This window comes from Argentina silus (assembly GCF_951799395.1).
Source record: "Argentina silus genome assembly, chromosome: X".
Lineage (NCBI taxonomy): Eukaryota > Metazoa > Chordata > Actinopteri > Argentiniformes > Argentinidae > Argentina > Argentina silus.
The window spans coordinates 34,305,153-34,315,152 of record NC_139653.1 but is presented as its reverse complement, the minus strand read 5'-3'; the positions used below and the strand labels follow the sequence as shown (position 1 = coordinate 34,315,152).

At 47.1% G+C, this 10,000-nt stretch overlaps 1 protein-coding gene across 1 annotated transcript in view; it reads right to left on the bottom strand.

Annotated features, from left to right (window-relative positions):
* LOC310822950 (ephrin type-A receptor 4) overlaps nt 1–10,000 on the bottom strand; it is a gene marked incomplete at its 5' end in the record, with an annotated part of 42,476 nt that overhangs the window by 28,571 nt on the left and 3,905 nt on the right. Inside the window, one exon of the mRNA XM_083695535.1 lies at nt 8,226–8,889. Within this exon, the coding sequence (XP_083551661.1) occupies nt 8,226–8,889 (664 nt within the window). The remainder of the gene's footprint in view (nt 1–8,225; nt 8,890–10,000) is intronic.

Below are 10,000 nucleotides of genomic sequence, written 5' to 3'. Positions count from 1 at the left end.
TCTCTCTCTCTCTCTCTCTCTCTGTCTCTCTCTCTATCTGTCTCTCTCTATCTGTGTCTCTCTCTGTCTCTCTCTCTCTCTCTCTCTGTCTCTCTCTCTCTCTCTCTGTCTCTCTCTCTCTCTCTCTCTCTCTGTCTCTCTCTGTCTCTCTCTCTCTCTCTCTCTCTCTGTCTCTCTCTATCTGTCTCTCTCTATCTGTCTCTCTATCTGTCTCTCTCTCTCTCTCTCTCTGTCTCTCTCTCTCTCAATACCTTACTTCATCTTTCTAGCCTACTATCATATCATACTCTTTTATTTTCTCTGTCGCTCCATCAATGCCCCTCCATCATCTCTCAGTCTGTAAGGTCCGGTGGTTAAACACTCGTAGCCCAAGCATGAGCAGTAATATTGACTCCTAACCGGGGTCATGACTTAACCAGGCCATCGTTGTTTTAAGACAGATTACGGTCTGTACCCACAGCCCCCAGCTTCACCTTTCACATTTCAGGCCGTTTATCAGGGCAGCTCAACATAGCTCTCTATTTATCTTTCTCTCACCCTGCCTCACTCTCTCTCTCCCTCTATTTCTCTCTCTCCTTCCTCCACCCTGCTTCCCATCTCTTTTTCTTCCTTTCTCACATTCCTCCCTGGCGAGAGGCTTCAAGGGATTTTTTTCCTCCAGTATTTGACAGGGTTGTGGATCAAGCAGGATCAATGTTTATAATCCGGGAGACAGGTCCTCCACGACAAGGAAACATACAACTCTTCCCTGGTTCTGGCACTCCCAGACCAAGATTCAGAAATTTAATTTCACTGCTCCTGCAGCTAGGCTAAGCACTTTGCATACACACACACACACACACACACACACACACACGCGCACCCCACTCCCCCTCAATTCTGGCTTTGAGACCAGGGATAATGTGTGTGTGTGTGTGTGTGTGTGTGTGTGTGTGTGTGTGTGTGTGTGTGTGTTTATTGAGGGGAAAGGGCTAGTGTGCCAGTGGCACGGAGATGGTGATTAGAAGGGCTCTTTTCTTATTAAAATGGGCATTCAGACGAGACCCAAGCCCATCAGATTAGATAAACCCTGTTTTTTCAGGGGAGCTTTTTGTCATAACCTCTAACTGATTACCACAGCCTGGCCTTTGATTCCCCATGGATTTCTTCAGTCCAAGAGATGATGAGGGGGTTAGAAAAGACCACCTACTCTCCTCCGCCTGGCAGGAGAGAAGGAGCTTAAGATAGAAATCGGAGGGAGGGAAATAAATGGAGAGAGAGGGAGATATGAAACACTTGTCAAGGTGTTTGCAATCAGCCTCCATTGTCAGCAACAGAAGGAGAGTTGGCAGACCATCTAAGCATCGTTATGTTGTGTTGTGTTCAGCTTTGCTCACGCAAAGGGATTGGATGATAGAATGTTATAGTTATGGCATGATTGTGTGATCAGACCCCAATAGATATAGATCGCAAACATTCATGGGTAGTATACACATTTGACTGATGGATCAAACACACACACCTCAGCAAAAGAATGCCGTAGATCAAAGGGATTTTGGTGAGGTGGTGAAGAGGTGGATGAAGTACAGAAAAAGAAAGGCTGCCAGACTGGAACTAAATCTCTTCCACTTAACTCCCCCCCTTTGTCTCATTCTCCTTCTCACTGCCCCTTTCTTTCTCTCTTTCCCTCTCATTCTTCCTCTCTCCTTCTTGCTAAAGTACTCTTTCTCCCTCTGTCAACTCAATGAAAGTGGCAGTGGCCCTCTTTTTCTTTCATAGCTTCTCTCTGCCCTCTCTCTCTCCCTCTCTCTCTCCCTCTCTCTTTCTATCAAATGATCTGCCCATGCCCTCTGCTGAGTGGGGCCCACGTCTCTCTCTCTCTGTGTCTCTGTGTCTCTGTCTCTCTGTCTCTCTCTCTCTCTCTCTCTCTCTCTCTCTCTCTCTCCACCCCATTCTGTCTGTCCATCAACTAAGCTTTATCAAGAGCAAAAGAGAGGGAGAATATGAGAGAGAGGGAAGAGGAAGAAAGCAGAATTGAGAGTTGAGAGGGGTGAGCAAGAGGAAGAGTGGGTGAGTGAAAATGGCAAAAGTGAAGGGGAGAGAGGGGGGGGTGTGCTGAGAGGGGGGGCTGCTGGGGTGTGTGGGTACAGCGGGGTATTGATTCAGAGGCTTTTGACATGCTAATTTGCTTAGTGACTGCTTTAATCGTTCCCTCTTCCCATCGCGGACTTCAAAGAGAGGATGCTTTTCAAAAAGATGAGGGAAGAGAGGACAGAGAGGAGAGTAGAGGGGGAGCCTGGGTCCAGGGAGAGCGAGAGAAAGAGCTGGCTCCAAAACCAGCTTTTTCTACAACATTTCATATGTGTTTGACTAACGTTAGCGAACGTTAGCTCAGCATTAATGGCATTTGTAGCATGTGGTTACATGTGGTTACATGTGGTGTATGGTTAACCCAAGTGTTGCATTGTGTTTGCACTGTTAAAGCGTTGCCCATCCGTTTGGGTCACGCTTGACAAGCAGCCTTTTCCTGGCCTGAATGGAGTGTGAGGAGAAAGGGCGATGAGTGTTAAGAACTGCAGGGGAACGCATCCAGCCAGGACTGCAGTCCAAGCAGGAAAAGCATTTCAGCACCTCAATTAATGATGGCTGAATTACCCTCCAACTGGAGGAGGGAAGGAGAGAGGGAAAGAAGTGGAGGATAGGAGGGCAACTCTTTTTGCATAAGTGAAGCTAAACAAGCAAGAAATATGAGGATGTTTTAATACAACACAATTTTTCTAGCAGTGTCCCTCATGAGACATTTTGTCCTCTTTCTCATTTATTTTTCTTTTCTCCTCCCCGGGGGTAATAGATTGAGAGTCTATATTCAACAACACTAAATTAGGTTCTCTAGAGGCAGAAAAAGTGACGCCAACATACAGGTCTATTCTATTCTATTGTGTGTGTGTCTGTGTGTATTGTATGTATGTGTGCATTTGTGTGTGTGTGTGTGTGTGTGTGTGTGTGTGTGTGTGTGTGTGTCACATCCAAGTGGGCAACCACCTGCCCTCTCGATCCTATCCCCTCCCCCTTTCTCCAATCCATTTCCAAAGACCTCCATCCGTTCCTTACCACCATAATCAATTCCTCTCTATCCACAGGATCTGTCCCAGCTGTCTTTAAGACAACCAGAGTCAAGCCTCTTCTCAAGAAACCAACTCTTGACCCGTCTGCTGTCCATAACTACAGACCAGTATCCCTTCTCTCCTTCTTATCTAAAACCCTTGAACGTGCTGTCTCTAACCAACTGTCTCACTATCACCTTCGGAACAACCTCCTTGACCCTCACCAATCCAGCTTTAAGGCTGGGCACTCTACTGAGACTGCTCTCCTCGCTGTCACAGAGGCGCTCCACTCTGCTCGAGCTTCCTCCCTCTCCTCTCTTCTCATTGTTCTGGACCTGTCCGCTGCATTAGACACAGTAAACCACCTAATCCTTCTCTCCACCCTCTCAGAATTGGGCATCTCTGGCTCTACACTCTCCTGGTTTGCATCCTACCTGGCCGATCGCTCTTACCAGGTGACGTGGAGAGGATCGCGAGTCCTCACCACTGGGGTCCCCCAGGACTCCATGTTAGGGCCCTTACTGTTCTCCCTCTCTACCACTGCTATGCAGACGACACTCAACTCTTTCTCTCTTTCCCCCCCTCTGACTCACAGGTGGCAACACGTGTCTCTGCATGTCTTGCAGACATTTCTGCTTGGATGTCAGCCCACCATCTCAAGTTCAACCTTAACAAGACTGAGCTGCTTTTCCTCCCAGGGAAAGCCTGCCCTCTCCAAGACTTCTCCAACACAGTAGAGAACTCTACTGTGACCTCCTCCCATACAGCCAAGAATCACAACGACTGCATGCCCCTGTAGATTCTTCCTCTGACCTCCGCAGCTCTTCCAGAAGGCTGCCGCCCGTCTGGTGTTCAATCTCCCCAAATTCTCCAATGTCAACCCTTCCTTCGCACCGTTCACTGGCTCCCAGTAGCAGCTTGCATCAGATTCAATAACCTGGTGCTCGCCTACTGGGCGGCAAAGGAACAGAACAGGGAACAGAAAAATAATTCTTCCTTCTTCTAGCATTGTGACTGCCAATGGCCCCTGGTCCTAGCATGGATTTTTTTTCTTATGATGACTGATGTATAGATGATTCACTTACTTTGCGTCACTTTGGATAAAGGCGTCTGCTAAATGTCTAAAATGTAAATGTAAATGTGTGTGTGTGTGTGGAGGGGTGTGTGTGTGTGTGTGTTAGTTGGGTTCCCTCTCATTTTCTCCCCTTTTGCCACTCTCCCCCCATCTCTCCCCACTGCCAAACCACTGTTAGGAAAACTCAAAAAATCTGAAAAACACATCAAGGGCCAGCAGAAACCCCTACACAGAGAGCACTCGCCCCTAAACACTAAGACCACCCCCATGTGTCCCTGCCCTCCCTCACACACAGAGGCCTGTATGTGTGTGTGTGTGTGTGTGTGTGTGTGTGTGTGTGTGTGTGTGTGTGTGTGCGTGCGTGCATGTGTGTGTGTCGGAATAGAGACAGGCGATAATGTTCCCCACGGTGCTCAGCCTCACGACAGCGACGATAATCTCATTATTCAGCCCACTTCCTGCTGCTGTCACCAGAGACAGGCTGACGAGCGCTAACGACCCCTTTAGTCAGAGAGGTGGAGAGAGAGACAGAGAGAGAGAGGAGAGGCTGAGATAGAGAGAGAGAGGTAGAGGTGAGAAGAGAGAGAGAGGGAGGGAGAGGGGGCGAGACAGAGGAGGAGAGAAAGGGGGTGAGAGGGGAACAGACAGAGAGGGATGAGGGGGAGAGGTGAGGTGAAAGGGGGAGAGAGAAAGTGGGGGTGAAGATGGAGACTGAGATGGAAAGAGAAAGAAACGGAGAGAAAGAAAGAGAGGTGGTGAGAAGGAAGTAGAGGGAGGGAGAGAAAGAGAGAAATAATAGGGAGACAGCAAATGCAATTCTTCGTGTGTGTGTGTGTGTGTGTGTGTGTGTGTGTGTTGGGGGGGAGGTATTTAGCGGGTTGAGTGTGTATTTAGTCATGAGGGACTGGAGGGATTAATAGAATTATGTGGTGAATTTAGAGGAAGCTCCCTAGTGCATATTTAACACAGTCAAAGCCTGCATTCAACTCAGACAATGACATCAATACAGAAGCAGTGTCATTCTTATAACCAGTAATCCAATATGAATCACAGTTTCAGTTTCACATACTCTAGGTTAGATCTAGAAAAAAGTGCTATAATCACTGTCTTACATTACAGTCCTCCCCCTTAATCTCTTAAAACACACACAAACACTCATTCAGGCAAATACACATCTTGCTAATACACTGGTTAGCGTTTTGACTTGAAAGAGCAGCGCAGCCTTGTCCTTGATGTAGTATTTGTTTAGGTGGTGTAGAGTGGAACAGGGGGTAAGGTTTAACAGCTCAACCATGAAGCAGCAGACTGTCCCCTATGAGAGGTGTCAAAAGCGTCTGCCACCTTCACGGTTCAACCACCCTATACCCCCTCCTTCTCCTCTTCTCCTCTCAACACGACTCTCACACCCTTAAACCCCCTGCCTCCCCTTGATACACACACAAACACATGCATCTGAACTCATGCACCCACTTATGATACATACACACAGGCACGCACACACACACATACACACACACACACACACACAAACTCTCTCACAGACACATACATCACCCCACCCCCCACAATAGAATCCCCTTCACCAGATGACTAGCGAGAGAGCGTTAACCAGTCCCAAGAAAGAAGGGAATGAGCAAAGAAAGGAAGCAGAAAAGCAAACAGACATAGCCCCCTCTCCTTTTCCAGGGGCCCCTGGCCCCCCTGTGCCCCCTGTGCCCCTTTCTCCTTGGCCTCTATATGTACATCCTGCTCGCCCAAAGCACCCAGCTGTCAAAATCCTGACGTCTTAATCAATCTTGGCCCAAGACCCTGTCAGACACACCAGCAAGATGGATGAACAAGTGAGTGACCTTTGAACTCTGCCAGTGTTAAGAATCACCCCCATCCTCCACCCCGACGCCCAACCTCGCTGCCCTAACAATGATGGAGGGGTCCCATTCACCATGGCTGGGAACCAGAGGGCAAGGTACTCCTATACACCCTCTCTCTCACACACACACACACACACCCTTTTCTGACAGAGGGTTTGGGACGATCTCCAACACCCCACCCCATGAACTGCCCCTTAGTCTCTCAGTCAGCATTCTTATATTGAAGTTGAACCCCACTGTCATAGAGCTTGTCACATTGGGGAATATGAAACAGCTCATCAGTGCACTTGAAGGCTGATAGTGAGCTCCACCTTTTAACCCTTCAAACACTAAGGTTTACGTCCGACTGACCCCCCTGGCCGCCATGGATACTCACACAGAATGCCAGTGTGTGTCTAGCCTGGACCCTGTTATATGACATACATATGACAACATAGAATATTATTAACACTTGACTCGACATACATCTCAGCACCGATTCAACCCTTACTCTGTTGTAAAGGTGAATTCTCACACCTCCGAGAGTGGTTTAATGGTTGCCTTGCAGTCGAAGTGTAAATTGAAATCCAGAGCAGTCAGGTTTTCCTCGGGTTGCAAAATTCCCCCTGCTGAATCGAAGGTTCTTGTTGGTCCTGACCTGCAATTAAGACTGCTTGTTGCATGCACAAGCGTCTCTAGTCAAGCTTTGTTTGGGTCAGTGCAATGGTGTCCGGTTCTAATGAAGTATTTACCGGTTCAAACCAACTCGGCTGTGTGAAAACATTCTGACTCACACAACAGAAGTCCCTATATAGGTAGTATAGTATATAAAACAGCTTCAGAAAAGATGTATCACTGTGAGTCACTACCCTCCTCTCCCTTACCTTCATTCCTCCATCTCTGCCCTCTCTTTACAACCCAGGGGAGAGAAACCCTGGCCATCCACACACAGGCACACCAGTGACAGGGCAGATAGGCACCATTCCATTCTAAGGAAATTCTTCCCCCGAAATGCTACCCCCTCACCAACAATCTCTCACTCACACACACACACACAAACACACCATCTGTGACCACTCGTACCTCAGAACCCCCCCTCCTAAAACACAGACAGCGTTAACCTTAAATCACCAGGCCTGTTTGTCATGTAATTAGTCCTCTGAGATAGCGCTAAAGGCTCCCCTGTAAATTAAGAGAGGTGGAGTGGCCCGTCCCCCCATTAATCATCCATGCCCACACTGGAGCAGGCCACTGCTATTTAGGGGAGATGCCTGGGGGGGGGGGGGGTAATAAACCTGCCTAACAGAATCACTGCTTATCTGGACTGCTGACAGTTGACTACCAAACAATACACCAACCATAATACACCACTATAGACAATACACCATCCATACACCAATAGAAACATAAAAACCTAAAGACTTAAAAAGATCAATAGATTCAACTTTTACTATTTAGTTAGTTCTCTTGCATTGTTTTGTATACTGTCACCAACGATATACCCGAACACCCAGAGAAAAGGCAGCCACCCCGAACAGACCTTCAAACTACAGCACATGGGACCATATTATAGGATCGCTGAGACCAAAGAGTAAAATGAACACTCACAAAGCCTTTTCGCCACTGCCAAATGGCTCTATTTCAGCTCCATTTCATTGGTGTGTCTCTCCACATCTCTTACACCTGCCTGGAATGATAAAACAGGCAAGACCGTCTCCCTGTCCTCTAGTCTAGAGCTGTCTATCTCTCTCTCCCAGCACTAGGCCTACTGGGAATCAGCTGACAGGGGAAAGAGGCCCTATGAGATACTGGGAGCCAATCTGAGCTCTCTCTGAGCCACTTATCCTCCTGGGACACTGCCTGTTCCAGAACACTTTCACATGGACCAACTAATTACTCCATTTACTATCATCATCGCTTCTATTACCCAGTGAGATACCGAGAGAGAGGCAGGGGGAGGGGAAGGAGGGAGAAGGGAGAGAAAACAAGCAACAGAGTGAGAGGGTAGTGAATAGAGGTGAGAGGGAGACAGTGAGACAAAGAGAGTGAGAGACATGGGGAGAGAGACAAAGAGACAGAGGGAGAGGAGGAGGGAGATGTGATAAAGAAGTAAGCTACTGTATGGAGACACATAAGGTGAAAGAAGAGAAAGGCAGATAGACAGAGTAAAAATGCATTTGGCACACAGCTAGCATGAGGAATATTGGTCTCTCTTACCCTGGCATTCTGCGGTCCTCTCCTCATATCCAGGGTTACATAGGCAGTTCCCAATGGGAACCAGCCACTCTCCATCTGCCCCGCAGTACATTTTGGGGACGTCGCGCTCCTCAGAATTATCCACGCACGAGCCGCGAACCTCCACCAGCGAGGACGTATCCGCCCCGGTGATGGTGTCTGGGAACTGGGCCAGGTTGCGTACAGCCAGGGGGCACTTCTTATAGAAGACCCTGACAGACACCAGAGCGATACAGGCCCCCACATCCTGGAAGGCCAGGTAGAAGCCCTTCCGGGTCAATGCACCAACGTCCCTGACCTCTGTGTTCAGCTTCATGATGCGGTCCCCGATGTCAACCTGCGTGAAGCTCTCATCCGCCGCAACTGTGTCGATCTTACCAAACTGGTTCTCACGGATGTATCGCTCCTTGTCATTGTTGGACTCGTAGTAGTAGAGATTGAAGGTCTCCTTGCAGGTGCCCATGACGCCCGGTAGGCTGTTGCAGTCACGCAGGGTGAATTTGATCTCGATGTAGACACGCTGGGCACCGCCACGAGGGATCCAGTCAGTTCTCAGCCAGTTGTTCTGGTTGGGCTCCATGACGTTACACACCTGATACGTCCGAATGGGGATGTTTTTCTCATCCATGATGCTCACCTCCTCCCACTGGAGAATGAAAAACATCCCAAGTCAGCAGAACATTGAAGAATCAGGGCAATATTATTAAAAAGATTACAATTGTGGATCTAAGCAAATTTGACTACAGCCTACACACACATTTTAAGTTATCCTCAAATACAGAAGAAAGACAAAAGAAAAAAACTATCAATTAATGGCTAACTTAACAAAATGAATAATACACGAAAGACAGTACCTAGTAGAAATGTTTGGGCCTGCTTTGACATCATGAAGAGTCGAGTCAGGGCCGGCTCTAGCCATTTTGGTGCCCTAGGCAAGATTAGGATTTGGTGCCCCCCGCCCCCCCACCACCACCACATTACCCCACCAGTACTGCCTCATCACCACCCACTCATTCTACAGTAAAGATATGGACAAGAAACAGACACCACAATGGTTTTAAGACAAAAATATTTATTTTATAAATTAAAATTACTTCTCAAACAAATGAATCACGTATCAAAGAATGAATAAATTGTTAAATATTACCAACTACCTTTACCTGTTAACATCCAACATCCAAGACACTGGCACTTGGTTAAGTCCTTTGTGTCATTCTACTGCATATAAAGTAGCACTGTACAAATAGACTTTATTTAATTTGACCTACATATAATTAGTAACAAGGTGTAACTGTAACATTCAAAAATAATGATAATAATAACTATAATAAGTGACAACATAGCAGTGTATTATCAATTACACAGAAACCACAAATAATTGGCTGAACTTACATGCTTCAGAGATTGGTGTAGATGGGAAATCAGATGTCCCTTCTCCAGCAGAGGGCTTCTGCAAATATTTCCTGAGTGAATCTGGACAGTTATAGAGTAGATATTAGCCTATTACAAGCAAAAACATGGAGCTGCAGAGTAGGACAAACAACTGAAATCAAATAAAAAATGTTTTATGGATATAGCGTTAGCCATTATCACTGATATTGTTCAGCGAAATTTCAGCACAATGCCTTACGTTCTAGGAAGGAGCCGTTATCCAAATAGCTACATACTGGCTTGCCATTCAGATTCATATCCTTCAATCTGTATCTGAGTCTAGCAGCTATCGTAGCATCATTATCTAGCATTAGCTTTATTGATAC